This window comes from Oscarella lobularis, chromosome 16 (assembly GCF_947507565.1).
Source record: "Oscarella lobularis chromosome 16, ooOscLobu1.1, whole genome shotgun sequence".
NCBI lineage: Eukaryota > Metazoa > Porifera > Homoscleromorpha > Homosclerophorida > Oscarellidae > Oscarella > Oscarella lobularis.
Genome location: NC_089190.1, coordinates 1,150,366 through 1,177,508, shown reverse-complemented (window position 1 = coordinate 1,177,508; position 27,143 = coordinate 1,150,366). Strand labels below are relative to the sequence as shown.

At 44.7% G+C, this 27,143-nt stretch overlaps 5 protein-coding genes and 1 pseudogene across 9 annotated transcripts; 4 read left to right on the top strand and 2 right to left on the bottom strand.

Moving 5' to 3' along the window:
* Positions 1–769: 769 nt before the first annotated feature.
* On the top strand, positions 770–5,886 carry LOC136196922 (uncharacterized; annotated as a pseudogene).
* A 1,237-nt stretch (positions 5,887–7,123) lies between these two features.
* LOC136196534 (DDB1- and CUL4-associated factor 10-like) lies at positions 7,124–10,173 on the top strand. 4 transcript variants are annotated; one of them, XM_065986100.1, is made up of 20 exons: positions 7,124–7,335; positions 7,381–7,504; positions 7,689–7,819; positions 7,938–8,030; positions 8,084–8,190; positions 8,250–8,363; positions 8,415–8,449; positions 8,500–8,569; positions 8,620–8,694; positions 8,746–8,794; positions 8,896–8,952; positions 9,010–9,072; positions 9,130–9,182; positions 9,233–9,302; positions 9,361–9,459; positions 9,511–9,582; positions 9,633–9,715; positions 9,766–9,826; positions 9,884–9,951; positions 10,009–10,173. In XM_065986100.1, exons 4-20 carry the CDS (start codon positions 7,965–7,967, stop codon positions 10,082–10,084), a joined length of 1,218 nt encoding a protein of 405 aa, XP_065842172.1. In that variant the 5' UTR covers positions 7,124–7,335; positions 7,381–7,504; positions 7,689–7,819; positions 7,938–7,964; the 3' UTR covers positions 10,085–10,173. The 4 variants fall into 4 exon arrangements, with proteins under 4 accessions (XP_065842172.1, XP_065842171.1, XP_065842169.1 ...); XM_065986099.1 differs by having other exon boundaries at positions 7,124–7,504; positions 7,951–8,030; XM_065986097.1 differs by having other exon boundaries at positions 7,124–7,504.
* A 1-nt stretch (position 10,174) lies between these two features.
* Positions 10,175–12,242, top strand: LOC136196536 (phosphatidylglycerophosphatase and protein-tyrosine phosphatase 1-like). Its single transcript, XM_065986101.1, has 6 exons — positions 10,175–10,326; positions 10,380–10,460; positions 10,523–11,090; positions 11,145–11,181; positions 11,231–11,393; positions 11,704–12,242. The coding sequence occupies exons 1-3, from the start codon at positions 10,186–10,188 to the stop codon at positions 10,844–10,846; spliced, it is 546 nt and encodes a 181-aa protein (XP_065842173.1). The 5' UTR covers positions 10,175–10,185; the 3' UTR covers positions 10,847–11,090; positions 11,145–11,181; positions 11,231–11,393; positions 11,704–12,242.
* Positions 12,243–13,755: 1,513 nt separating this feature from the next.
* Positions 13,756–16,332, bottom strand: LOC136197028 (uncharacterized). Of its 2 annotated transcripts, XM_065986713.1 has the most exons (10): positions 16,115–16,332; positions 15,795–16,042; positions 15,601–15,749; positions 15,380–15,547; positions 15,176–15,326; positions 15,078–15,123; positions 14,988–15,029; positions 14,879–14,932; positions 14,716–14,834; positions 13,756–14,671 (listed from the first exon to the last, which is right to left on the bottom strand). In XM_065986713.1, exons 1-10 carry the CDS (start codon positions 16,318–16,320, stop codon positions 13,845–13,847), a joined length of 2,010 nt encoding a protein of 669 aa, XP_065842785.1. In that variant the 5' UTR covers positions 16,321–16,332; the 3' UTR covers positions 13,756–13,844. The 2 variants fall into 2 exon arrangements, with proteins under 2 accessions (XP_065842785.1, XP_065842784.1); XM_065986712.1 differs by having other exon boundaries at positions 13,757–14,671; positions 15,795–16,332.
* A 1,414-nt stretch (positions 16,333–17,746) lies between these two features.
* Positions 17,747–24,473, top strand: LOC136196677 (uncharacterized). The gene is made up of 20 exons (XM_065986270.1): positions 17,747–17,780; positions 17,835–18,011; positions 18,082–18,179; positions 18,618–18,755; positions 18,809–18,934; positions 18,993–19,094; positions 19,147–19,248; positions 19,302–19,406; positions 19,465–19,566; positions 19,614–19,709; positions 19,976–20,051; positions 20,103–20,176; positions 20,225–20,293; positions 20,347–20,922; positions 21,049–21,192; positions 21,255–21,398; positions 21,454–23,412; positions 23,465–23,614; positions 23,700–23,894; positions 23,948–24,473. The coding sequence occupies exons 2-20, from the start codon at positions 17,870–17,872 to the stop codon at positions 24,266–24,268; spliced, it is 4,719 nt and encodes a 1,572-aa protein (XP_065842342.1). The 5' UTR covers positions 17,747–17,780; positions 17,835–17,869; the 3' UTR covers positions 24,269–24,473.
* A 1,264-nt stretch (positions 24,474–25,737) lies between these two features.
* On the bottom strand, positions 25,738–27,139 carry LOC136196685 (transmembrane protein 198-B-like). The gene is made up of 6 exons (XM_065986278.1): positions 26,849–27,139; positions 26,644–26,784; positions 26,326–26,556; positions 26,066–26,269; positions 25,963–26,015; positions 25,738–25,906 (listed from the first exon to the last, which is right to left on the bottom strand). Exons 1-6 carry the CDS (start codon positions 27,105–27,107, stop codon positions 25,880–25,882), a joined length of 915 nt encoding a protein of 304 aa, XP_065842350.1. The 5' UTR covers positions 27,108–27,139; the 3' UTR covers positions 25,738–25,879.
* Positions 27,140–27,143: the final 4 nt, after the last annotated feature.

Here is a 27,143-nt window from a genome sequence, read left to right as displayed (position 1 = left end):
TCTAATTTTTCGACTACAAATTTTTCAACAACGCCTACTCCGTCGGCGTATCTCACGCCAACTGCTCTTGAAGATTCTCAAGAAACGGCAGTTTGTTCAGGTCTCGAACTTCAATTGTAAATTCCTAATCTAGATTGTATTTTAACTAGGGGGTTTGTCTGCTGGAGGGGCATCGGGAATAACTTTTGCAGTTACGTTGGCTGTCGTAGCTGTTCTTCTTCTAACGTTCTGGTTCGTGGCAAAGCGTTACAGGAAAGGCAAAGAGGAGTCAGGCCAAAGCGTTGCAACTGGAAATCATCAAGTGATGAGCAACACTTACAGTTCAGCGTTGAGAAATGAAGACCCGTCTTTGCAACAGGGCTACGCCGATCCTCACGCCGTCTTTCGGTCGAGTGGAGAAGAACAAAAAGTTGAACTTCACACGAGTCCAATATATGAGATTGTTAGTGAGCACACAAGAGGCACATTGCAAAATCCAAAGTGAGTGTGGATGTGGCGAGACACAGTACGCTTCTGAAATGACTAGAAACAGAGCATAGAGTTGTGGTTTTTGAATTTTTGCATTCTAATCTTTGCACTCAACGTTTTGTCTGCTAGTCTGTTTTTATGGTGAACTTGCTGTTTTTAGTACTTACCAGCTACTCTGGTATACTAGAATCTCTACTGGTAGCCTATTGCATTACTCTTCTTTTTTTGTTTCCGGTGATAAAAATTATTTTCGATCCTTTTGGTCATGCGCATGCTCGCAAGAACGCATCTGCCCCTCTCAGGCTTATTTATGTCCATCAGGGCGACTCAAAGCCGTAGCCGAGGTCACGGCATCGACATTGACCCCTGGAGCACGATCGATCACGTGCCCTCGAGTGGCTTCAAGCAGCTCCATGCTTCAAGCCCGTGCGTAGGCTTACTTCCACCTACGAGCGCCATCTTCGAACGATTACCGAACGCATCAAGCGATAGCCGCGTTTGGTTCCCAGCACCATCAATGTGATCTTCAGCAAGTCCTCAACTCAACGTTACGACTCGCTCTGATCCAACGTCGCTAAGGGACGAGCAGCGACTGCCTGACTACGGCAGGGCTGCGTTGTTAGAGCCGTCTCAGCTGTCTCTTACGATCGATCAGTTATTTTGGGCGAGGAGTGCTGATCACGGTACTGATCGCAGTCTACTTGCTACTGTTGTGTCCGTCGGTGGACCAGGAAATCCGGTCGAGTTTATTAGAAAGAACAAATCCTAATCCTAATTTCTACGAAGAGGCACAGCCGCCTCCGCAGTCTACTGCACAGCCCCACGAAAAGCGTAGCGAATCAAGTGAGCGGTTCTCGTTATGAGCCACCGGTTCTTACAATCAAGGAACTTTGAGGCATTTAGCTAGGACGGAACAAGCACATATCTACTGCAGTGCAGTGAGCAGTCGACGCACGACAGCGTGCTTGTGCGCAGATACGAGACTTGGAACTAACGCTCTCTCCCCTTTGCCTGCATCTATCTGTTGGTGTTTTCTTCCTTCAGCTCTGGACGCTGGGAGAACCTGGCCGTGGTCCGGGTGGTCGTCTCCGAGTCAATGCAGTGTGACGTACGGCGGTCAGATGGGCGTTCGTCTTCGCTCTCGGACTTGTATCCGGTTGACGCCTTGCGAAGGATCGTCGAAGCACATTGAAAGCTGCCGCTCATCAAATTCAAAATGCTTTTATACCACCGGTATAGCTAATTCAATGAAGGTATAATTATGGAACTGCACCAACTTTTTTTTGATATGTATGTAGATGCGGATGCCTATTCTATTATCGCCACTACCACTACTACTGAAAATTCAGGTAATTAAGTATAAGGACGAGTTCCACTTTTTCCGCACTGTGGTCTGTTTAGTTTCTTCTAGTTCAAGTTCTGGGGTGGGCTTATCATTGGAGTAGTCGGTGCGTCACTTCTGATTGCAGTACTTGTTACTGTCACGGCTATTTGGTGGACCAGGAAGCGACGGAAAGGAGGAAGGCGGTAACGACGAGTCAAAATCTCAATTGCTACGAAGAGATCGACGCCGCCGTCTTCGCAGCCGCCTACTGCACTGCCGCACGACGAGCGTAGCAAAACGCCGTCCAGTCCTTCGAAGAAGAGAAAAGCGCCCCGACGCCCTCCACCATCACCACCTCAACCAGAGTATGGAAGCATATAGGTGCTCACGTTGACGAGAAACAGACGGAGGCACCTCCAGCCTATGGGAATTTAGGCGTCGAAGGAATTCGGAGTCAAAGGGAAGAATCGTTCACTCAAAGGCAGTCACTTGAAGGCGGCGGCGGAGGCACTACTAATTAGTGTGCTTCGGCCTATTATTAGTAGTAGAGCGTGTCTTCAGGTGAGCCGTTCTCGCTATGAGCCAGCATGTCTACTGCCGCTGCACTGTAGAAGATATGTACTTGTTCGTCTTAGCTAAGTACATCAAATTCCCTGATTGTGAACGATATCCACGTGCATGCGCGTAGATGCGAGACACGGCCGGAAGCTCGGAGTGAAAGAGAAAGACTCGAGTTTTCCCGGAAAGCTCTTTCCTCTTCCGTCAACTGCGCTATCGTGTCCTGAAGGCTTTGTTAACAAACCTTACCCTCTCTCCATAGTATACGCCGAGACTGAGCAAACGCAAACACGCCTTTTTGACTCGGCCAGCTCTTGCGCCCTCGACGCCGTCACGTCCATGCTTTTACGTAGACATCTTGATGCCAAGTATGGCAATAGCTGAGATGCGCTAGCTAGCGCTGGCATTACTTGATATTTTCCGTATATGGCAGGAGACCAAACTTTGTTTCTTAGATTCATGAGACGTATAATCGCAATTGTTCTCGGGTTCATAGGATGGTTGCACGTTGAAGGTGGTCTTATGTAGCATTACCTAATATTATTATTCATTTGTAGCGTGCCGTCCGTGTTTCAACGGCGGAACTCCATCGAACGGCTGCACCAGCTGCCAGTGCAGTGAAGGATGGACGGGCCCTAACTGTCTGAGTAAGTGCGGGGTTGTCTCCACGAGGCTATGTGTATCTATTTTATTGAAGCCAAGTGTGGTGGGGTCCTTGTAGCCACAGGCGGCTATCTACAATTTCCCGACAGTTCTCAGTATTACAACGATCATCAGTACTGCACGTGGTCATTTGAATTTCCTACACTGTCAACAATTCTAATCAAGTTCATTTCTTTTGACGTTGAGGCCGACAAAGATTTCCTTATCATAACCGACGAACAAGGCACACTAGAAAAGTTTACTGGCACCTCTTTACCCGTCTATAACGAGAGAGTCAGTTCAACGGCTAACATCACTTTTATTTCAGACGGAAGTGGTACAAGAAAAGGCTTTGTATTGGAATATCAGTCCCTACCAGGTACAGTATATACTAACACTATATGATCTTCCTAAATAGTATGTACCGTATTTTTTGAGGTACGTTTCCTGTGTTTGTGGCAACTCCTAATGATACACACGTTCTTAAAAATGAGAGTTTGACTCTTGCCTGTGACGTCACCGGATTTCCTCGTCCAACCGTTCGTTGGGAAAAGAACGGCCAGCCACTAGCTAGATTTGATAATGGAGAGTATCACATTCGAAGCGCTAACGAAGAAGTGGACCCTGGAGTATATACATGCATAGCTGAAAACTATTTAGGAATTGCAAGGCACAGTTTCTTCTTGCAAGTTCATGGTAACTCTAAGGTAGAGAACGAAGAAGTTCTCGCTTATGCGTTTTGCACTAGTTGCTCCCGTAATCATTAATGGGCCTGTTAGCGCACATTTTGAAAAGTACACTCGATATCAGCGGTTCTTTTTTTCACTGTGATGTCTATGGCATTCCAAAGCCTGAAATCAATTGGAAAAAGGTACTTTGCTGCTTGATAACTACATAAAAACTAATTGTACGCTTAGAACGGAAAAATTATTTTAAATCCTTCGTACGCATCAAACTTTGTTTCTTGGCTGCGTCTTGGGCTTGGGCCTGATTCATTTGGAAACTATAGCTGTTATGCAAATAATTCGGCTGGTTCTATTGAATCATCTCCTGCTCTGTTGTCTGCAGTGAATGCTTCTGATGGTAGTTTTTATGCACAGTACGAATTTTTGATACTAATTGTTATTGTTATAGATTATCTTCGTTTATATTCTTCCTATAGCAGTTACATTGCTGCCAACTGGTTTCCTTTAGTCAACTCATCAGCATATGTCGAGTTTTACTTTGAATACCTGTATGACTACAGTCGCCACTATGGAGCTGAAATTAAAGGAAAGATACTGAAAATATTCAAAGACGGAAGACCTTTGGACAATTCTTCTTACTCTTCACTTACTCTTCCGTTGTATTTTTACCAGTATTTTAGGTTAACGTTTGCCCCGGTTACGTCGACAGACTCGGGGATTTACAAATTCGATGTACAAATTCGTCCACGTTACTCTTCTGAAAATATTAGGATCAACCGACTATCATTACATGAACACTTGGAAATAAGAGGTGTCACAGAAAAGAAATGACCTTTTCTTACCCTATATTTGTTTAGTTTCCCCTTTGCCGCAAATTTCTCCGCATGTAGATGTTATACGAGTGGATTCCAATCAACATTTGGTGCTGTTGTGCTCAGACTTATACAGCCATCCACCTTCGACTCTAACTTGGCTAATCTCAAGCTCTAACAACTCTGACGCTCATGTCATTTACCACTACAATCGAAGATCGTATTTGCTGGTTAAAAGTTTAGAACCATTCCTTCAGGATCACAATTGGAGAATCAACTTTACGTGTCAGGCGAAAGTGGATTACGGTTACTTTGCGGAGTCTAAAGCAACATCTATTCTGGTCCAGCCTCGTAATGTGCAACAGTAGACATGATAAGGCATTTTGTAAGTTCGGTTGTTTTAGTGTCAGTATGGAATCCTTGGGATCCTTTTCATTGGCTGTATCTCGGGGGAAGTTGGTCAATCTGGTTGACTCCAACGCAATGCAGTTCAACATGCGGTCCGGAGTCCGGCTTTCGTCTTAGTCACCGGATTTGCCTGTTACCACCTTGCCGCGGAACTTCTAGTGAAATAGAAAGCTGCTACCCTGTCGTCCAAAGATGTTCGTTTCCTACAGGTTAATTATTCATATGATCTACTTAGGATGGCTTCAGCTTCTCTCTAATTAATAATAGATCGAATTCGATCAAGGTCTACAACTGCAAGCTCTAATTTTTTGACTACAAATTTTTCAACAACGCCTACTCCGTCGGCGTATCCCACGCCAACTGCTCTTGAAGATTCGGCAGGGCGTTCAGGTCTCGAACTTCAACTGCAAAATTCCTAATAAGATTCTATTTTATATAGGGGGTTTGTCTGCTGAAGGGGCATCGGGAATAACGTTTGCAGTTACTTTTGCTGTTGTAGCTTTTGCCCTGCTAGCGTTCTGGTTCGTGGCAAAACGTTACAGGAAAGGCAAAGAGGAGTCAGACCAAAGCGTTGCAACTGGAAATAATCGAGTGATGAGCAGTTCAGCGTTGAGAAATGAAAACCCGTCTTTGCAACGGAGCTACGCCGATCCTCACGCCGTCTTTCAGTCGAGTGGAGAAGAACAAAAAGTTGAACTTCATATGAGTCCAATATATGAGATCGTTAGTGAGCACAGAAGAGGCACGTTGCAAAATCCCAAGTGAGTGGGAATGTGGCGAGGCGCAATCCGCTCCTAGAGTGACTGGAAGTAGAGCATAGAGTTTGTGGTTATTGAATTTTTGCATTCTAAAACGTTTTTGTCTGTTAGCTAAATTTTTCTGTCGAACTTGCTAAATCTTACCAGGTACGTACTGTAGCCTGCTATGGCAATCTTCATTTTTCTTGTTTCGGTTATAAAATATTTGCGATCGAATAGATTTAAATGCGCATGCGTATGCTTGTGCCTCGTGCTCGCAATCTCCGTACTCTTCTGACAGGCTCTCTCATGGACCACGGCACCGACAGAACTGACCCCGAAGCACCGCACGATCGATCACGTGTCCTCGAGTGCCTTCGACTTCAAGCCCGCGTGCGTGCCGAGCGTTTCGCTGAGCGTGTCTCCACCTCCGCCAAGCGCGGCCCGGGCCATCTCCAAACGATTGCCGGACGCGTTCGAGCGACAGCCCAATCTTGTTCCCAGCATCACCACCATCGTGACCGCCAGCAAGTCACCAACTCAACGCACAAATCGCCTCGTTGTAGTTCGAAGTTGCTAAGGAACGAGCGGCAACTGCCTGACTACGCCAGAGCTGCGCTGTTGGAATCGACTGACTCGTCTCTTGAGCTCGCAATCGATCAGCTATTTGGAATGGAATTTATGGAGAGGGGGAGTGGTCGTCGTGACGCTAAGATTGAAGGAGGAGGAGGAGGAGGAGGAGGAGGAGGAAAACAGCACGAGGCTACGGAAAGTGCTCTATCGGCGCCGAAGCAGTCGCTTCAAGTCGACTTGGAGGCTCAGATGGGTTCGATAACTCTATCCGATGACGTTCGTCACGTTGAGACGATGGCAGTTGCTTCCCAGGAGAACGAGAGCGATTCTTTGCTGGGAGTAACTGACGTTTAGCTCTCTTGAATAACTACTTAAGCGTTTTTGTGGGGTTGGAGTGTTTGGCTTTCTTCGTGTGTGCCGTTTCACGGAAGAGGGCGTTTTTTTTTCGTTTTGGAGTTTTGGACTATGTAAGGCTTCTTTCAGTTTTGCAGTTCTCGTGTTTGAGAGAACTCTAACTTAGCTTAATTTGAGATCTTTTTTTGCTTTATCTTTTCGCAGAGCGGTTCTTTGAATATTTCAGCTCATGCCAAGATAATACAGTATAATTAATTAATCGATTCTATCGCGCTTGGGTTTGCGTTTTCGCCGCAAAGCACTCTTTATTCATAGGGACGTTCTCATAAAATTCGATGCTCCCTTTTGCAAAATTCTTACTCGCGTCAGAAAATGTCAACTGCATACGGTGGCATTTACATTTTGGCTTGTGGCTTATCACTCTAGTGTCGTTGGTGCTGGATTTCTATCTTCTACGCTCACAACGAATTTTTGGTTTTATGAATCCCATAAGTCTGGTACCTAATTTACACCTTTGCTGCGCATGTGCCTCGTGCTTCGCATTCTCCGTTAATTTCCATGGGTTACAGGGACTCTCAAAGTCATATCCGACGTCGCGGCATCGACCCCGAAGCACCGCACGATCGATCACGCGTCCTCGCACGCCTTCGACTTCAAGCCCTCACGCGAGCCTCCATCTTCGCCGAACGCGCGTTCGGCGTGACGAGGCGCCGTCCCCGATCGATTGCCGAACGCAGTCGAGAAATCGTACTAAGGGAGCAACGGCTGCTCGAGTACGGCAGGGCCGCGATGTTGGGCCAGACTCAGGGGGCCCCTAGGGAATTTGTAGGGACGGCGAGTACCACTGGTAGTCGTAATGCCGAGATTGTGTCGGAGGGAGGAGGAGGAGGACAGCAGAAGCCCGAGCAGTCATCGAATCGCAGCGATACCTAGTTCTTTGCGGTCAGTGTTAGCTCTCCTAAGTTTTGAAGGATTACTTCCGTGTTTGTGAGATGCAATATGTTGCCTTTCTTCGTGTTTGCCAGAAGAGGGCGTTTTTTCTTTGATTTGATTTTTTCAATCTCGCAGTTCGGAGATCCGCTCTAACTCAATATGAATATGAATACACCCTGATCTTATATCATAGGCGATACATCGTCACGTGATTCCACAGGGAAGTCTTTGCACAGAAATCGGCCAGAATCCGTCGTCTCGTGCACGAAATCGAGCAGAACAGAGCTCGACGCAAAGATACCATACCAAAACTACCGCACGAAGGTAAGATAGGCGTACGAACTCGCGGCAAATGCGAGTTGAACTCGCGACAGCCGCGTAGACGCAGCCTCAGTCTTAGATTTAGCTTCGATGTATCTAACCCTAGGCATATCTACTTTAGCCTATCGATTTAGAGGCTTGGTTATCGATGGGAAGTCTCCACCAGAGAATTGAGTGTCGACGCTATGGCTCTCCCTTCAGTCTGCAATCGGAAGTCTCTATTGAATCTTCTGTTCAGCTTACACATGTCTAAGATGGACTCTTCAGATTAATGGACTCTATCGCGCTTTTGCCTCCACCAAGTCGTTGGATATCGAACCAGGGGAAGAGTCCGCACATGGAAGCGTTTTTGGCTTGGCTTTTTCTCCGACCGGGTTTTTTAGTAGCAGAGACACGGGTCGTTGGGCGATGTTGAGACCGATTCTTCTCATAGGGACGTTCTCGTTGCTGCCTGTGAAAAAAATTCGATACTCTCTTTTGATCCTTATTCGCATCAGAAAATCAAGACGATCACCGGTGCCCACGCCGACTGCGTCAACTGCATACGGTGAAATATTTACCTATTGGTTTTCTGGTTTGTGAGTATTGTTGGTGCTAGATTTCTAGATTCGAGAATATTTCTTTCGTGTTCCGGTAGGTCAAGATATGTAAACTGTTCTAGATAAGATTTTTTTCGCGGTTAGATGATACGACTGTTGGGGTGTGGGACCTGAGGAAACTTGATCAGAAAGCGTACAGTCTCGTTGGACACAGGTAGCATCAACCTTTATACTGGACTCTTTTTTTTGAACTCTTGTTTCTAGAGACTGGGTTAAGAGTATAGAATACTGCTACAAGACTCGTCTCGTGATCACGGCAGGGTTCGATGACACCATAAGGTGAAAAGAATCGACACCGTATCCTTTCAGAGAAAAGCTGTTATTTCTAAGGCTTTGGGATTTGAACGAGTTCTCTTCAGGAGCAGTGCAAGGCAGAGTGGTAAGCCTTGTAGGCGGAGAACGCGAGTGCACCACTGAAATATAGATCTTTATTGGCACTCATAATATCTCTTTAATTAATCTCACTTTGCTCTACTATAGGTGATGAGTGTAAGATTTATTGCCCGAATTGTCTTGTCTCCTGACAGCGCTCAACTGGTTATAGTTTTATATAAGTTCTCTAAGACGGCATGAGCCTAGTGTTTTTTTCTTAAGGTTGTAAGTTCAACGATTGGAATGCTGGCTGTTATACAGAATTTGGATCTTCAGTCTTTAGAAGTAGGACGTTTGAAGTCTTTTCAAGCTCATTGTTTTGAAATGTTGTTCCTATACTAGAGAGACTTCTGTGATTTTAGCATGGATCAGTGCTGGTTTAGCCATCGTAAAGAGTACGTGCGGATTTTTCACTCAAAGGGTCCTTCATAATTGAAATTTTTAGAGATTTCTCCTACTTGAATGACGAACACTTTACTAGGGAAAAGAATAAGCTTAAATTTTGCTATGACGTAGTAAGTAGAAAACGTTCTTATAGGATTTTGATGTCGAAGATTTTTTGATAAATTGCAGCTACCAGAGATGAACCCATTGGCTATCACTTCACTGCAAATGCATCCCAAAGGCGAATGTCTATTGACCCGATTTGCTTCAAGTATTGGAGATCGAGAAGTACGAGGAATTGTTATAAAGATAATGGATTTACGTTATTCGGTTTTCTAGTGGTCAGCTTTGTACGTTCTCGACGATGCTCTCACGCTAGATGGAAATCCAAAATTGTGTCGATACGTAGAGGTAAATAGCCGACTATAGTACACCGCATAAACTGACACAGTGGACCTTAGGAACCAAACAAAGAACGGGAGTACATCAAAGAGCCGTGTTTCAGTTATGACGGTCGTATAGCGTTTTCTCCATTTTCCTTTGGGTAAGTGAATATACAAAGGAACGTCCAGCTTAAATGGTGTAGTTATTCAGGCTGAGACTTCTTGCCTGTGATGATACCTGCGGTGAAGCCGTTGGTGCAGTTTTGACTCAAGCAAGAAAACATACACTTTATTGTAGATCTATTATAGAACGTACATATATGTTGCAGGAAATTGCACGACCCTTTTCTGAAGTCAAAACTTTGATTAGCCATAGAAATACCGTACTAAGCACCAGGTAAGAGATCATCGAGGATTTTTTCCTTTTTTTTTGAACTCTTTCTTCGTACAACAGGTGCTCTCCTGTACACATGTTGTTGGCAAGCGGTTGTTTGGGTGGGAACGTCTGCTTCTACCAGCCTCGTATTTAAAACGTTTAACTCTCTGCTGAGTGCAAAAAAGTAAAAGATGAGTATAAATTCAAATTTCTAAAAAACAATAGGATTCAATTGTCACGTGATTCATTAGCCAGATGTGGTTGGTGCCTCGCTTCTTGTTCTACCCTTCGCTCTTGTGGAACGTCGTGCGAGAAGGGCCAAGCCGTCGATGGTACGATCGCATCGACGATCGAGTCATTCTGGGAGCTCTTCCACTGCGAAAGCACGTCGCGGAGGTAAGACGACAGCTTCGTCGACTGCGCTTGCGAGATTCTGCTCGTCTTCTTAGCTTGTCAGCGAGGAAAACGTTCGTACAGTGATCAGTCTCAATGAACGCTACGAACTGCGCTTCTTCGCAGCCACAAGCGAGGCAAGAACGCACGGAGTCCTCATCAATGTCACTCACTCTCTCTCTCTCTTCTCTCCTCTTAGGAATGGGGCGACGTCGGCGTCGAACAAGTGATATTCGAAACGCAAGAATACTTCTCGTCGCCGTCGCAATCGAACATATACGAGGCACTGCGTCTCATAAAGGAGTGCGGAGATCGAGGAAGCACGGCCTACGTTCATTGCAAAGCAGGCCGCGGACGTAGTGCCGTTCTCATCGCCTGTTACCTCGTGGCGGAAAAAGGAATGAGCCCCGACGAAGCGTTGGAGTTCATGGTGTCAAAGCGACCTCAGGTAAAGATGATGCCGCAACAGTTCGAAGCAGTTCGAGACTTTCAAAGGAATTTGCTGTCAAATAACCAGTATTAGATTTTAGTGACGTGCGTATTGTATACGACAGATATGTAAGGAGGTGGAGGAGGAATTGTTAGGGAGTAGGGAGTTCTCTGTCGATCGGCCGTGGCCCGCTGAGTCTTCAGTATCTCGCTCCAGAAAGGATGTCGCCGCGTTCTGACGGCACTGCTACTTTAATCACGTTACCTAGCGACGTGTACAGTGCTGGTGTTTCGTATTTCTTCTTTGCTCTCGCCTGATTGGTTGCACTCACAAAGTGGTATTTCTTAGTACTACAGTCTATCTTTTATTGTTAGCTAATTTTTTCTTTTAGTCTGTCGTGCTGTGGATTTTCTGTTTGAGACATTGGGGTACGGTATGCGATTTTAAACAACTTTATGTATTCTATGTACATTGCAGGTTACGCATGCTCTATTAGCACGCCGATTTTCGGCGACCATCGACGCTTTCAAGCCGCTTATACTCGCTCTGTTTGGTCCGTTGTGAAGAGAAATGCAATAGAAAAAGCGCTTTTCAAGGAGCGGCGACTACTTACCCGAGCGAAGGGCCAAGGACTCGATTGGTAGGTGTATCGCAACCGATTGGGACCCCTCGCGTCTTTGCCTCACTTGCTTTGCCCACAATAGCCTGCGCTAACCGGTTAAACTAGCTCTCGTCGCGTAGTGGGGCCCCCCAATTTTTATCTATCGCACGTGGCACGTGGAGTCGTGCACGGGATCGAATTTTCGAAAATTCGATCCGTTCGGCTTTGTCTGGACCGGATCTTTGTTTTTCGTGCCCTGTAGTGCTGTGGTGACTCGCACTCCGTTGAGGAAGGCGATACCTGACACCATTGGCATTCTAGGCATTCCTTGATTCCGTTGCACTTTTAGCTCGTGCACGGCTGATGGAGTGGGAATGTGGAGCGTTGCTGCTGATGCCCAGTGCCATTGGCTGCGTTGAATTATATATGTCTGCGATGATTGGACTGAAAGTCAAAGCATTTCAAACCTCTGTTTGGGTGTGTCCACCAAGCGGCAACTAAACGTCATGAACTACTACATTGATGGAGAGCGTATGCTAACTGTTGGACAGTAGTCTCGTCGGTTAGCGTGAAGATGACGAAGACGAAGATGACTCTTACTGTATTTAGCTTAGTCTTGCGTAGTTGTAGGCGCACATTACAATTACGCGAGGGGCTCTTGCTGTATGCATGTGCATGAGCCTCGCGTGGCTTAGTCTCTTCCGCGCTATCTACGTAAAAGCTGGATAGTGTGCCTTGAGACTAAGCCGTTTCTGCGGCGTCACTTATGCTCTAGCACGCTAGAGTTGTAAGTTTCGTCGCATCCACGCTAGATAGGGCCATTAGAAGTAATTGTAGGGAAGACTATGTGCAAATTTTATTCAATAAAGTCCCGGATGTAAAAATTGAACAAAAGAGTTTCTTCGTTAATGCGGGGAGAGAGGAGCAATGCTCCCCTCCCCAAGTTGCTCGCCTCCTCCAGATAGAGGAGGCAAGCCCTTGCCCCCCATAGGGAGAAGGTGGATCCGGCACTCCTTGTCCATCGGCGTCTTCTTAGGCGCTCCTTGTCCTCTTCTCATCTCACTCCGATTGAGCGGAGTGAGAGGGACCTAACTTCCCCCCAGGTCCAAGGGGTGTGACATACTCCCATGTCATCCAGGGCCGACTTTCACCCAAGCCGCAAGGAGGAGAGCGCATTAGACGAGTTAACCTCCAGCTCCCAAGGAGGTGGGATCACCCATTCATCCCGCAGGTTGAGGCCTTCAGTATACCCCTTTAAGGCCCAAAGGGGGTACCCTCGCCACCGGGGCACGGGGGGAGTCATTAACCCAAGACCCGGGAGGACCGCGATTTTGCCCACAGCGTCTTGCCCAAGTGGGGGATGGTAGTTATCACTCATACCACCAAGAGTAGGGCCGCTCTATCGCCCCGGCAGAGGTGCGGCCGCTTTTCGCTCTCGGCCCAGAGGGATGGCTGCGTCTGCCTCGTCGGATTGAGAGAACAACTACACGACAAAACAACTCATGTGAGGGGAATGAATTGGAGTACCTTTGAGTATAGACGCATTGGGCACCAAAGGTGAAGCCCCGAGAGACGTGTTCCGCAACTGGAGCCTCACCCAAATTTCAAATGCTGTGAGAGTACGCAGATGTGCTATCTGCGTTTGAAAAATCTACGTTCGAACACGTGGTTTGCAATGTTAGTTTGAGCATGAACCATGACAAACAGAGCGCAAAACGCTGCAAATGGTCAAATTAGAACTTAGGAAAATTAAGTTCCTAACTGCAAGTAATAATACGGCGACTTCCCTTTCACTAAATGAATCAGATTAGTGAGAACAGTCGGTAAAATAATATTGTTTCCACTAATCATTAATTAATGCATTCCCTACCAATCAGGAAGCTACCGTTCTGCTAACGCTTTTCTTATCTCCAATCGGTTCTTGCAATCGCACGGAATTTTAAGAGTTCGCGGCTTTATTCTTGGCCTGGGGCTCAGGGGCCCCTTTAGAGGCTCCGTGCGGTTATACTAAAGCGCCGTTTGATAGCTGGAAAAAATTGCGTCAAAGACGCAAAGAAGCAGCCCGAGCACGTGACATCAAAGAAAACGCGTGCTTACCTACCGTTTTTTTAATCCCGACTCTAGTGGCATCACGTAAAAATAGCTAGAGAAGAAAACGTGCAGATCGGAAAAAGCGATTGAAGATTGGCATACGGAGGAACACTGTTACAGTGTGAAAAAACACCTCCGAAGGGGTCTCGGGTTCTCACGCGTCAAAAGACGAAGGAATGCCGCTAGAGAAAAAGGGTTCCATAGCAAGCGATGACCAATAAGCCTGGAGAAACTGCAGAGAAGACTCGAAGCAGCGGTGGGGCTCAACTGCACATCCCGTATAACTGGTTACTAACTCGCCATTTCATAGTGTGACGTAATATGTCACGTGCCACAGTCGTCATGGAATTTTGCGACCTGCAAGCACAATACCAAGAAGACTAAAAAAAGCATAAAAAGTTAGCAAATAAAAACGTTAAGAAGTACCACTTTGTGAGAATCTCTCTCGAAACCTCCCTTTACCAATCGTTTTGCTGGCAAAAGACTATAAGCTACACCACGGATACTAGTATCCGTGGCTACATCTTTCAGATAGCCGAAGCACTCTTGAGCTGACGGTCGATCGGCAGAGTTAGTTGTAATCATGCATTTACAAAGCTCTTGTAATCTAAGATCAGCGATGTCTTGCAGTTGCGTCAGCCTGTCTTCTGGAATTGGACACTTGCCAGTGAAAATTTCAATCAGTGTTACACCCAAGCTATACACGTCGCTGGACAATGTGCTGGAGGCTGCAGTGCCATCAGCACGTCTACTCCGCTCTGGAGCTAGATAAGGTAAACTGAGGGCGCCAGCGGAGAGGGAACTCTCTATGAGACGAGCGGCTCCCAAGTCGCCCACTTTCACCTTCATATCTCTTGTTACCAGAACATTTGTTGGACGGATGTCGCAGTGAACGTATGGTTCGGGACGAATCTGTTGAAGGTAGGCGATCCCTGACGTCGTCTCCGTAGCAATAGACAGTTGTTCGTAAGGGGTCAAATAGTACCCAGAACTGTGAGCAGCCTTGATGACTTCATCGACGGATCCCTCATACAATTCCATAACCATTTGGACGGCAAACCCGTGCTCCACCACTGCACCATACATGGTCATGATATTAGGATGACGGAGCCGGCTGCATGCTACAACTTCTTGTTGGAACAGTGCCAAGTTGTGATGATTGGCGTCAAGATTCTTTAATATTTTAACAGCCACTGTTATTCCACACCAACTGCCCACAGAAACGCCTTAATAAACAGTATTACTTGAGAAATCAATTGTAATTGTTTACTTCCAAATGATCCTGAACCAAGAATTTGGTCAGCTTTTAGGTGAATTTTATCTGGATTAATCAAGACCCTTTCAAGGAAGCGCGTTCTCATTTTCTGAAGAGATGCCTCATAGCGGCTCCTACAATACATACATCACAATCGCACAGACCAAAACATACGTACATCTCTTGGTCAAAACCGCACTGAGCCTCAGCCATTTTTTGTTCAAATTTTTGTCTGCGCAAAAAAATCAATTAATTAAATGACTAATTTCTCCCACGCTTTGATCTACCTCATTAGGACCATTAGCTCTTCGCAATGACTCGCAATAGCCCTAAGATAATTGATATCAACTACCAATTTATGTACATGTAGGACGCACTTCTTTTCTTCATCATGAGTAAGTTCTATCATACAAGTTGATAAATCTAAATAAATGCGAGATAAAATCGACACAAATGATGTTTCAAACTGCAATACCGAGCTCAATTAAAGTGCAAATTGGCTTTAATTTTTTTGGCTCTTTCCAATCAACTCCACCACAGATCAAGACGTCTGCAGTCTTGCCTTTGCTCTGCAAACAGTGAGATGTGTGCATATAAATATTTTCCAAACCTGGAGGAACGCTCATCTAAAGTAACCAAAAATCATCAATAAGCTAGACTAGAATGTTGTTGTGACAACCTTATATGCTTTGAAATTGTCACAATCCAAAATGTAAAGGTAGTCATCACTGTAGGCTGTGCGACCACCAATGAGAAGACAAAGTGATTTGTTTTCTACTCCTAATGAACATATTGTATGACCCTCTATAGCGGATGGCTTTATATAGAAATCAATGATCTCCCAGGTCTAACCAATTGACTATTGCCATTATCATTATATAAAATTAATAAGAAATTTACTTTTGAATTCAAATTCATCACAAAAGAGTGAAATTTCTCATTCATGTTGACTCCAAGAAGCAATGCTCGATTTTGGTCTATAGCTGCCAGGGCAGGACGAACCAATGGTTCTGGTCTTGTTCCACTCAATTTCAAATCCAACCACATCCCTACATTTTTCACTTGATATGAAACGAAAATAAATATACTCTCACCATTTTCATGTTCTTTATCAATTTGAAATTCATAAACTTCATTATTCCAGCCGATTCCATCCTGAGTTGCCCCAGGCTGTAGGAGGATCTTTTTGTTTTTGTTGAATACGCCCCCAAACATGACCATTGTAGATCCAATTGAACAGAAACAGCACCAAGCGCGATCGTGCGGCTTTGTTTTCCCAATAAGGGTGACTTTGATCCATGTCATCTTTGTCAGATCGAGACGGTAAACAATTCCACTGTCACTATAATATGATGCCAAATCGCGTTCTTCCAATCCCCCATATGAGTAGACCATCTTGTCCATCACTACGCACCGTGCTCCAATGCAAGGAGGAGGAGTCGTTGGACCTTCCGTAACGTGACGGGTCCAGTTCCCCTCAGGCGACCGAACCCAGATTTCATTACGGGGAAAATATTTCTCTCCTGGGTGCCAGCCACCAAAGAGAACAGCATGATCGTTGACCAATACGACTTCATGAGAACATCGCATTTCGGGTGGGTTAGGAGGTTCGCACAACATCGCCGTATTGCTGGGCCCACGAGTCACGAGTTATATGGAAATCAGGCACAGACGCCCGGATCAGGCATAGACTTCCTTCAGGCGGCCCTTCAGTCGGGCATGCTTCAGGGGTCCGTAAAATATAGAACTCGTCTTTACTCGTTTTTAAAAAAGAGTAAAGTAATCGTAATGTAAGTAGCATTTATACACCGTTCTGCACAGCAGAAAGACAACCACCCCAATTAAATACGTTTTTTTACTTATGCAATAGCAACTTTAGTTGCAAGAACCAATCACCGAGATCGGGGATAAGAAACACTAGCATAAACTATAGTTTTCCTAGTTACTAAAAAATAAGTTAGCGCAGTGTACTGCAAATGTATTCAAAAATATAATCTTTTTTTGGCAATCAACGTTGATCCTGAGCTGTCGTCTGAGCTTCAAGACAACCTTGTCAATTATTTGCCTGCGTATTAGCGTGAGCTGTTGGCATCACATATGTGACGTCATTATTTTAGTCAGTGACAATTTGCACCAAATGTTCCTACTAATCAGGCCTACTTAGTATATGGAGAGGGGCCTATCTCCCAACTTTCCCAGAACGCTTATGACATGCAGTTAATGTACAATATCAGATTACAAGTTGGTACAGCATCAAGTAAAAATACACTAATAATAAATCCCAACGTTCAAGATCAGCGCTGAAGCTAGTCAGCTGTCAATCCATATCGGAGAGCAATGAATTCTAAAGACACGAGTAAATGGTTTTTCTACAATGTGTAGAGCGAGTGCCGTTCTCACGTTACCTGCAGAATCCATTTCGATATATTCTCTCTTCCTACTTTTCTAATCACTAAAAGACGTTTTGATAAACGAAGCCACTAAAGATACTCCGACTAATTAACCTTTCTTGTGATGCCGGGCTCTCCTTTGGCAGTGCATTTCCACTGTATCACAATAGCGACAAGAGCAATCACAGGCACGGCATCACCTAAGTGGCAGCGCAACTTGCAATTGGAAAATGAGAATGACCTGCGACGAGTTCCCACGCTTGCCCATTCTCAACATAATAATCCAAACCCATTTAGATTCCTGAAGGAAAACATAAAATGAAATATCGTGTGCCGAAAATGAAGCCTCACCCAAAAATCGACCCAGAAAAGATGCGTTCGAAGATTATTCGGATAGACTCGGTACGAGTCGCGACAACGACACGTTAGTGCTACCTTGGCGAAAATTGAAGATGTTGGTTAGAAACTTCTTCCGGCATCAAAAAAAAGGCGATTCTCTCGGAAGAACACCCGGAGAGACGAAAACGGCAATGATCGAGTTTGAGCATGCGCCTTAGCTAAAACCTAAACAAAGCATGCGCAAAACAGCTTCTACAAATTCAAGGAACTTTGATCTCACGTGAGTTGGTGTTAAGTAGATGTCATGCGCAGTGTACTTCAAGGGCGTTCCGCACGCGATTGCGAACTTTGGTAAAATGCACTGAATTCTGGTTGTAATCTGAACTAAATTAGATGTATTGAAAGAAAAACTTGAAAAGCGCTGCTATTACGACTACAGTATGTCGTCCGTGGACAGCCTGCTAAAGGAAATGTTTTCTATAATATCATCACCAAATGGCACCGAGCGCGCAATAGAGGAGCGCTTAGGAAAAGATGACAACCTCGGCCGCAAGGCAATCAACTCTAGGTGGAGAAAGACAGGTAGGCTATATATTCTGCCCTAATATGTATATGCGGCGCCCGTGCATACACTGCAAACCGTTATTTCTAGGGTGGAATCTGCTTGAGTATGCCTGTCTTTATAAAAAAGAAGATATCGCCCTTTGCCTGATACGTCGCGGGGCTGAAGTCAAAAACTTGAAAGTGCAAGTCAGTATTTTGCAACCTTCTGCTTCGGTTTTGGTCTCGCTGCCAGCCTAGCCTCTTAAGAACCCAGACCCTTTCTCGCTCCCGGGAGCATCCGGGAGCGAGAAAGGGTCTAGCTACTGCCAGCCCTAGTCTGGGGGCCAGACCCTCTTCCTCCCCGAGCGAAGAGGTCTACCCCTCCCCCTCCGTTAATACAATTTCCGATACAGTACTTCCAAGGCCTAGATTATTACTAGTACTCGATTATTTATTTACATAGCACAAAAACAGACCCTCTCGCCGTAGCGATACTAACGGAGGAGGAGGGGCTGGCCAGCGAGACTACAGATCTCGTCCCTACATTAATCCTTTTAACGCTCACACACTACTAAAGTTTTAGTTTAAAGTGGCCGGGTGAAAACAGAAGTTTAACAAATCACTCATTAGTAATTAATATTTTAGGAGAAAAAAGCGAAAAGCACTCATTCCGATGAAGATCAAAGTGCACGTATACGCAATGCATTCTACTTGGCCTGCGAGAATGGACTATCTTGCGTTGTGCAAAGGCTCCTAGTAACAAAAAGATTGGCACGATCCGAAGTAGAGAAAACTGGAGAGATTTTAATGTTTCACTGAATCTGCTCTACTTTCAGTTTGCGCGTGGGGCTCTGACAGCTGCATGTAAAAATTACGAGCCTTTGGCAGAAGATCACGTAAAATATTCGGCAATTTGCCTATCACTTGTTGACTCTGGAGCAAACGTCAATGAAGCAGTTGGGGTGAGAATTTGAAGAAGCGTGGACAAACGAAACTTTTAAGAATTTCTGTATTATTGAGGATGTCGGGGAAACTGTTCTGATGATAGCGTGTGAGCGCGGAATGCTAGACCTTGTAAAGATCCTTGTAAAAAAGAAATGTGAAATTTCTGTTCGTGACAAGGTATATCTGAGGAGTCTCTACCTGTCCGCTCTTTGCTGATCGTCTCGTCTAGTTTGGTCAAGATGCACTATTTTACGCGTGTTTAGGAGGTCAGGAAGACATCGCTGAGTTTCTCATCGACTCTGGTGCAAAAATTGATAGAAAGTCTGACAAGGTGAGAGAGGGCAAGTTTGAAAAGAACCTTTTTCAAGTTTCTTTCTTTGAAAGGGGCAAACGGTTCTAATGGCTGCTTGTACAGGGTTTATTGACAATCGAGATTTAGTGAACTACCTCCTCGAGAAGAACCTCAACCTTTTAGAAGAAAGAGATAACGTGAAGACGCTAAATTAATAAATTGAAAGACTGCGTTCATTGGTGTTTTTCCGTACAGTCGGGACAAACAGCACTACATTTCGCTTGCGAAAAAGATAATTACGAGATTGCAGAGTGCCTAGTGCAAAGCTGGGGCGGCGATTCAAACGTCGCTGACAAAGTCCGCTCAAATGCTTTTTCGAACGGTTGTCACTGTTTTTCTTTTAGAGCAACCGTCGCCCACTTTTTATTGCAATTGAGAAAAAAAGTTGGGCTGTGGCGGAAATGCTAGTGAAAAGCGGATGCGAATTGAACTTTAAAATGGTAAGTTTCTATATTATAGAAGCACGTTCCCTCCGTGCAGGAGCTTGAGGGTTCGTGAACGTGACGCATCTCACTAATGTCTATATAGAGTCGGCTTTCTATGTAAACATGTATAGGATCTCAGACTAAACGCTGAGTTTATTAGAGCATGCTGTAGATGTCTAAAGAAGTCGTGCACCAGTACTTTTGTACGAAGTGCTTTTTAGTTTTAGTAAAACAATTACTGCTGTGCAGTTCCACGAAAAAGCAAAACGTTGCTATTATAGGGAGAATTCAATATTCTACATCTATTATTAAGAAAATTTTTCACCAAAAGAGAGGACAGCTTATCCATTACTAAGCGTATGTATTGCGGTTCTACATACCGGTAATTTTCATTTCTATTCCAAACAGAAATTGCGCCTGCAAGACGTTTAGCCAAGCTTATACTTGCCCGTGCGCCTCATCTAACGGACGACTGCGATGACGTATGATGAGATTCTTTATAATTCCTTTTTATTACCGATGTTGATCAGAAAAACCTACGTCCACATCAAGTTCCTGATATCTCACAAAGATGGAAAATATTTTTGCAACGCTATTGGGTCAGTTGAGACTTCTAGGTTTCGTTAAATATATTTTGGAGAAATCGATTTAGATTGATTATAGTAAAGACCCGAAGTACTGGTCTGAAATCATAATAAAGCCGGAAGCATTGAAAATTTGTTTTATTGGAGACGAATGCGGTGAAAGGAGGCTGGATCGTCTTGTGCAAAAGGCCAGTAAAGATCTACCCGCAGTTAGTACTGCTACAAACGACAAAATCGTTGTTCGTGACTTGTCTCAAACGCGATTTTGTTACAAAGTTCATCGTCACTATCTTTCGGAATCGACTCTTTTCCTCCTTGTTCTTGACGTGACGAAGACTATCGATGAAATGAAGTCGTCTAGTCTCTACTGGGCGTCTTTTGCTGCGTTTACGGTTGCTGACACAAAACAACTTAATCTTCTTGTCATCGGAAGCCGAAATCACAAAGGAACTCAGAAAAGAAACCAAAGTGCAGACAAAGAAGAGGAAAAATTGCTGAGCATAGCGGAGTGTCTCCGGGAAACTTTCAAAAATAGAATACGTGTTCATCAAATGCCATTCGTTATTAACTCAAGTTCAAAGGAAGAGGATACGATAAGTCGTCTACGAGTGGCTATTAGCGAACTAAAGCCACAGTGTCTCAAGGTATAAACGAAATTTTGTTCTTTAGGCAGAATTTTGGTAGCTAACGCATATTGGCAATACAGTAGCAAGTTTTATGCACCTTTTGGGCAAGTCTTCAGTACGCTAATTTATTTGTTTTTATCATAGACCCGGGAATTCGTTCCCTCTTTTGCTCAAAAGGCAGAAAATATGTTCCTGCCCGAGCTTCGAAAAGCGGTTGCTAAATCACAAAATGGTAATGCCGTTGACATTTTCAGGGAGAAAAAAATGATACCATGTGATCTTGATCAAGTAAGCTGATACTGTACAACAATTAGTCGTTTCGCTGTAGGCCGAAATACGCTCTGATATAGATCGGTGTGTCTCATGTTGAACACGCTGTCTATATGGTCAACAGTGACTTCAAGAATCTAATGGAGTTCAGCGTTTATCCCAATCTGCCGCCTGACTCTGAGCTTCCAGACCTCCTCTTCAAATATTTGCAGGATTTCGGAGCGGTAAGTAACGAAACTCGCCCTACCACTATTCTAACGAAAACGTTTGGTCACGTAGATTCTTTTAATTAAAAACAAAGTAGTGGTAGATCCTTTATGGCTGTTTGACGCCATTACGTTTCTTTCATCTTCGAAAGAGTTTTCGTCAGAAGCGGCCATAAGCAAAGAGAAGATCGGCAGAGTTCTAGCGGGATTTAAAACCCCGGAGTACAAATGGGACGATTCCAAGATTAATGAGACAATAGAACTTCTTTGTGATCTACAAATTTGCTATCAAGTCGGCAAATCGGACGAATCCCCAAATACCTCCTATATTATTCCCGCGGTACTACAAGAGCGCTCATTGCCGTGGGATGCTAACGAGAGCATGACTGTATATGCCGGTAGGCGCTTGCAATGCACCGAAAGCACCGATTTGATACCGCCCGGAACAGTAGCTTTCATACAGTGTCGTATGATGACTTTTTACAATGACACCAATCCAGAAATTTGGAAAGACGGACTATTTGTAAGGAGAAAAATTGAAAACCAATCAATTGAAGGAATATTAACTCTTAGCAACAGTGAAAGAGCTATTGATATCGTTTTCCGGGGAGAAAACGATTCCCACGGCGAATGCCGAAAACACGTAGATTGTTTTGTGAAAGAAGTAAAAGAAGTTCTAATATCAAGTAGTTCTAACACAAAGGTTACTTTTTGGTATCTGAGCTCCGTCGAGCTGAGGAAGGGGAAAAGCGACCCTTACGCTTACTCAGAAGCCGATATCGAAAACGTCCGACGTAAATTAAGAAGAGTAAACTCAATAACGTTTCGCAAAAAAGAGGATCTGCAAGAAAGCCTTGCAGACCTGTGTGCTCTGCCACCTGATCACTATACTTATCTAAATTTTGAAGCTCGCCATAAGTTGCAAGATTGCCTTAAAGAAGATTCTACCGCAGAAGCCGCTTTGGCAAAAGAACTCCTGAAGCGATCGCCGCTAAAAAGCGAAAATACACTTTCTTTCTGGGCTAAAAACGCAAATGCAACAGTGACCGTTCTAGTCAGGGCAGCAAGAAAAAAAAATTTGGAAAACGTTTTGAGTATATTAGACGAATGGGATGTGAATAGACAAGAAGAATCCGGCGAGAACGTACCAGATGAAAACGACAGCAGCAAGGTCATATATACATGCACGGATATATCTGGACTTCATGAAAAGGTCCACAGAAGACAAATGGCGTCATTGACTTTAAAAATACTAAATGAAGATAACTGGAAGTTTATAGGTAGAAGACTTAAACTTCAAGACCACACTATAACGAAGATAGACGAAACGTATAAAACTTCACGAGAAAAGGCATACCAAATGCTTCTGACGTGGCAAGGATGTGAAGATTCAAACGCCACTGTCAGGATCCTTAGACAAGCATTATACAAAGAGGGTCTGAATGCAGACAAAATACTCAGCAGAAGGGAGAAAATGAATACAATAACTGAAGAGTCACAGCCATCTATTTCTCCAACTGAAAGCGATTTAGTCGTTGATCCGTTCTTGACAATGTTTTGGACTGTAGGCGGAAACCAGGCCAACATATCAATGCAAGATCTAAGATTCGAATTTCCTGCTTACTGTTTGGACCAGGAAAGTTGCATTGCCGTCTCACTAAAGCCCGGAAGCGGCCCATCAAACACTGGCAGCTCGGGCTACATTATTACCGTTGCACCTCACAATCTTTCTTTCAATTCGCATGTGACCGTTAGAATGAATTGCGAATCTAGAGCGCTTGAGTCAAGTCTCTGGAAGCGTGAATCAAATGATGGCAAGTGGATACATCTTGGAGATTTTGGAAGAAACAATAGCGTGCAAATGAAAAAATGTTGTGACTTGTGCGTCACGACCTACAAGCCCAAAGAACAAGAAAAGGGTGTTGAATACAAGTTTCACAGACTTCTGTTTGTGGGAAGAAGACATGAAGATGTTGTAACCGTTGAAGTTAATCTCCTCAGCAATCCCTGCCTCACCACCTTTCGCGAAGAGGTTGTATGCGGCCGTCTTTTGTCCTTGAGAATTTTCAACAGCGTGTCTTTAGAGAGAGCTTTGGATAGAACAGGCCGGAAACCAAATTTGCCTGCTGCACAATAGCGAGATTTTGTGCCATAAAGAGGGTGAATTTCGAATGATTATTGGAACCGCTAAAGAAGACGAGCCTTGGACAGCGAAGCACAAAAGCAGAGCGATAGTGAGTGGGGTAAAGTGGGTGTACGAAGTATAGAACCGAGTTTCTAATTCGCTTCTCTGTTTGTGCGATTAAATGTTTCCTTTAGAAGAAAGATTATGCGGAAGTCGAAACGATGCGAACAAGAAGCAACTTGGCTACGTGGCACTTGTATCCAAAGGAAGGGAAAATGCCCGAGGAAGCGTTTGGTCGTTACCCCTGTGACATTGACGTGACGTTTCAAAGCCGAGGCTTGGAGAACCCCCATACGGCGAAAGTCGCGATATCTACGCTTTTTGGACAAGTAAGATATACTGTAAAAAAGAAAATTTGCTCTGTACGATTTTTTGAAAATAGCGGACGGAAGGAATAACGCCGCCGTTGCCGGGTGACAGTACGGTCCCTCAGAGCCATTTGCTAACATTGTCCAATAGGATAACAGAGAATTGGAAGTTCATAGGAAGAAACCTCGGTCTTTCAGACGAAACATTACAATGTATAAATGTAGACGAAAAAAATCCACGAGAAAGGGCATACCAAATGCTGATTACGTGGAAAGAAATGAGACATTCAAAGGCTACGATAAAGAGCCTTAGACAAGCACTAGTAGAAGAGAATTCAAATGAAACGGCAAACGAAATATTCGGAAGGGAGACAATACCACCTGAAGAGTCATGAAACTCTTATGCTACGGCCACATGATAACTACATGTATATAAGCACACTAAGACGAAGTATATGTAGAAACGACGCTGATCCAAGAATGCATTGAATCATTAGTTAGCACGTTTGATTGCGCAACAGTTTTCAGTACATAGATCGGTTTTTTCGTACATTTTTCTTCAAACATCATATATATGTATATGAACGTTTGTCTACTTTGTACCTGGTGTTTCGCCTTTACGTTGGCAATAACTGAGAATGCTAGAGCCTATAGTTTGATAGCGTCATGCTTGAAAGAGGTGATGGAAATTGCACAATCACTAACATAGAAGGGCTGACGAAGCTCTGGTGCTAAGCTTTCAAGTCGTAACTCGGTACGCTTTATAATATACAAACGGAACAACACCTAAATTACCTTAAATCCATTATTGACCTGATTATGAAACTCGAACTGATTACGTGGACATCCATTGATCAATTGAACGATCGAAATAGTCAAATGGTCTAACCGTTTGGCGGCTGCCAGCTAATGCACGCAGGGAAAGGGGGCTATAACCTACTACTATCTGAACCGCCCTACCTACTGACAGCCGCCCTAAATCCTAATGCAAGGCGTGGACCCGTACTATACCGTAGTCATGCAATAAACGAGCACAAATGCACTTCCATAGAATGCAAGTACATTAAAAACTTGTGTTGTCCCACTACGCTCTCTGTCACGTACACGAAAATATTTGAAGAGCTTCATGCGCTGCTATGCCACCAGCCCTCACTCGCGAGCCCCAACCCGCCCTCGATTACTCTGTCAGAAACCGGACCCCTAACGTTTAGATTCGGTCAGAAATCGGTCTATGCCCCCAAGCGCGGGCAGTGGCACAACATGCAATCCACGTCAATGCACGTAACAGAGAGCTCCCTTCCCCTAAGTGCACGCCTAGACCGCTTCAGGGCCCTCGATCGAGGTCTGGCCAAACCTTATGATGCAAAACGACGCGTGATTTTCCATTGCGCTTTTCCGACTACGTCTCGAGACACTTTATTGAGAAGAGAAAGCGTGAATGACAATGCGAAAGAATGTGGTGTACGTACTTTACTACTGCGCCGCCGCGTGAAGGAAAGGGCGTGCACTCGCACGGTGGTCTTACAGCGCAGCGTCGTTGAGCGACACTTTCTTACAATGGGTTTCTAGTAAATTTGCAAGTGAATGGAATGCGAGAAAGCGCAAGTGCATGCCACGCGGGATTGCTTACTGGAGAGTGGATGCAACATAACGACACGCTCGATCGGTTGCTTGCCGCGCGCGGGCCCGTCGAACTCTTCGCCATCTGTGCGCGAACAACTTCGGCGGGAAAATGCCGCGCTAACGAACTAGTCGGCCGCGCGACTTTCGAGTGAGGAGCGATTCGCGACAAAATCCCTCCAAGTGGCAAGTGCGTCGTCACCCGGACGTCAACGTCATGTGATATCAACGTCATGACCAAAAATTTGTAAAAAAATTGACGTTGGTAACTGTGCCTATTTAGCATTGTGCACCACCTACACTCAGCACATGCATATAGAGCCAAGTAAAATATGCACTACTAATAAATCCCAACGTACAAGATCAGCGCTGAAGCTAGTCAACCGTCAATCCATATCGGAGAGCAATGCATTCTAAAGACACGAGTAAAAGGTTTTTATACAATGTGTAGAGTGAGAGCAGTTCTCACGTTTCCTGCAGAATCCATTTCGATATATTCTTTTTTCCTACTTTTCTTTATCACTAAAAGACGTTGATGAACGAAGCGATTAATTAAAGATGCTCCAACTAACCTTTCTTGTGATCCTTTCCTTTGGCAGTGCATTTCCACTGTATCACAATAGCGACCAGAGCAATCACAGGCACGGCAATGAGCATCACCCAAGTGGCAGCGCAACTTGGAAAATGCGGATGACCCGAGACGAGTTCCCACGAATAGGCAAACGCTTGCCCATTCTCAACATAATAATCCAAGCCCATAATCATCAGATAGCTTCCTGAAGAAAAACATAAAATGAAATATATAACTCCATCCCATGTTACTGTACCTTACCTATAACCGATGTGGCTATAATTAGAAGGGGTCTCTGTATCAACAAAGCAATGATGCCCCCAATGATTCCCAGACCAATGATTATAACAATAGGCAGCCACGAATGCTCTTCCACGTACTTAATATGAACGTACGCAAGAAAGGAGAGAGCAGCGACAGCACCCAGTGCAAAGCCGCATAAGAATATGCCCAAATACAAATAGCAGGCAGCAAAGGTGCCAAGGATAAGACCTCAAGAAAAAAATAATAAGATTGCTGTACTTCTAATGAAAATTAGTGCGTAACTGCTAAATTATTATTAACATTAATAATAATTACCTGCTGTCGCTCCCAAACCGAGAGCAATGAGAGCTGGGTGTGGCCAATCGCACGGCAGGTGACCGTAGGCGAAGTAAAAGACGATGCAAAACGCCCCTATGAAGGCGGTAAGAAACAGTATCAGTCGGAAAAATCGATAGCCTGAAACAGAAACCCGGAAACGATTTTTTTCCCTGCGATTCTCAATGACGTCACGCGTGCGTACCGACAAAGGCGAATATGATGCCGAGGAGGATGAATATGGCGAAGGCGACGCAGAGACTCGGATCGTAGGTGTTCTGCGTGACGTCGCAGGTCGCGTTCTGACTTCTGTTAGCGCTGAGAAGGTTCGATATGTCGCGCACGACCGTCTCGGCTTTGCTCGCCGCCTTGTCGACCCCGTGCGGGTTCGTCTCGTTGCATCCGAACGCCCGCGTTAGATGTAGAAGAGATGACGTGACGGCAACAATCACCGGAACGATCATTCTGTGTGCGAAATAGGCTCACGTGATGTAGCGCAC

What these genes read in the sequence shown, in the direction of transcription:
- LOC136196534 (XM_065986100.1), top strand. Translation starts at nt 7,965, where the DNA reads ATGGGAAGTCTCCACCAGAGAATTGAGTGTCGACGCTATGGCTCTCCC. An exon ending in TGGTTTAGCCATCGTAAAGA is followed by an intron (nt 9,183 to 9,232) that starts GTACGTGCGGAT and finishes TGAAATTTTTAG; the next exon opens with AGATTTCTCCTACTTGAATG. An exon ending in TTAAATTTTGCTATGACGTA is followed by an intron (nt 9,303 to 9,360) that starts GTAAGTAGAAAA and finishes GATAAATTGCAG; the next exon opens with CTACCAGAGATGAACCCATT.
- LOC136196536 (XM_065986101.1), top strand. Translation starts at nt 10,186, where the DNA reads ATGTGGTTGGTGCCTCGCTTCTTGTTCTACCCTTCGCTCTTGTGGAAC. An exon ending in TGCGAAAGCACGTCGCGGAG is followed by an intron (nt 10,327 to 10,379) that starts GTAAGACGACAG and finishes TCGTCTTCTTAG; the next exon opens with CTTGTCAGCGAGGAAAACGT. An exon ending in TCTTCGCAGCCACAAGCGAG is followed by an intron (nt 10,461 to 10,522) that starts GCAAGAACGCAC and finishes CTCTCCTCTTAG; the next exon opens with GAATGGGGCGACGTCGGCGT.
- LOC136197028 (XM_065986712.1), bottom strand. Translation starts at nt 16,320, where the DNA reads ATGTTGTGCGAACCTCCTAACCCACCCGAAATGCGATGTTCTCATGAA. An exon ending in TGATAAAGAACATGAAAATG is followed by an intron (nt 15,750 to 15,794) that starts GTGAGAGTATAT and finishes TGAAAAATGTAG; the next exon opens with GGATGTGGTTGGATTTGAAA. An exon ending in GAGCTAATGGTCCTAATGAG is followed by an intron (nt 14,933 to 14,987) that starts GTAGATCAAAGC and finishes TTTTTTGCGCAG; the next exon opens with ACAAAAATTTGAACAAAAAA.
- LOC136196677 (XM_065986270.1), top strand. Translation starts at nt 17,870, where the DNA reads ATGTCGTCCGTGGACAGCCTGCTAAAGGAAATGTTTTCTATAATATCA. An exon ending in AAAGATTGGCACGATCCGAA is followed by an intron (nt 18,756 to 18,808) that starts GTAGAGAAAACT and finishes CTCTACTTTCAG; the next exon opens with TTTGCGCGTGGGGCTCTGAC. An exon ending in TTTTAGAAGAAAGAGATAAC is followed by an intron (nt 19,407 to 19,464) that starts GTGAAGACGCTA and finishes TTTTCCGTACAG; the next exon opens with TCGGGACAAACAGCACTACA.
- LOC136196685 (XM_065986278.1), bottom strand. Translation starts at nt 27,107, where the DNA reads ATGATCGTTCCGGTGATTGTTGCCGTCACGTCATCTCTTCTACATCTA. An exon ending in CGGTTTGGGAGCGACAGCAG is followed by an intron (nt 26,557 to 26,643) that starts GTAATTATTATT and finishes TTTTTTCTTGAG; the next exon opens with GTCTTATCCTTGGCACCTTT. An exon ending in AAATGGATTCTGCAGGAAAC is followed by an intron (nt 25,907 to 25,962) that starts GTGAGAACTGCT and finishes TCGTGTCTTTAG; the next exon opens with AATGCATTGCTCTCCGATAT.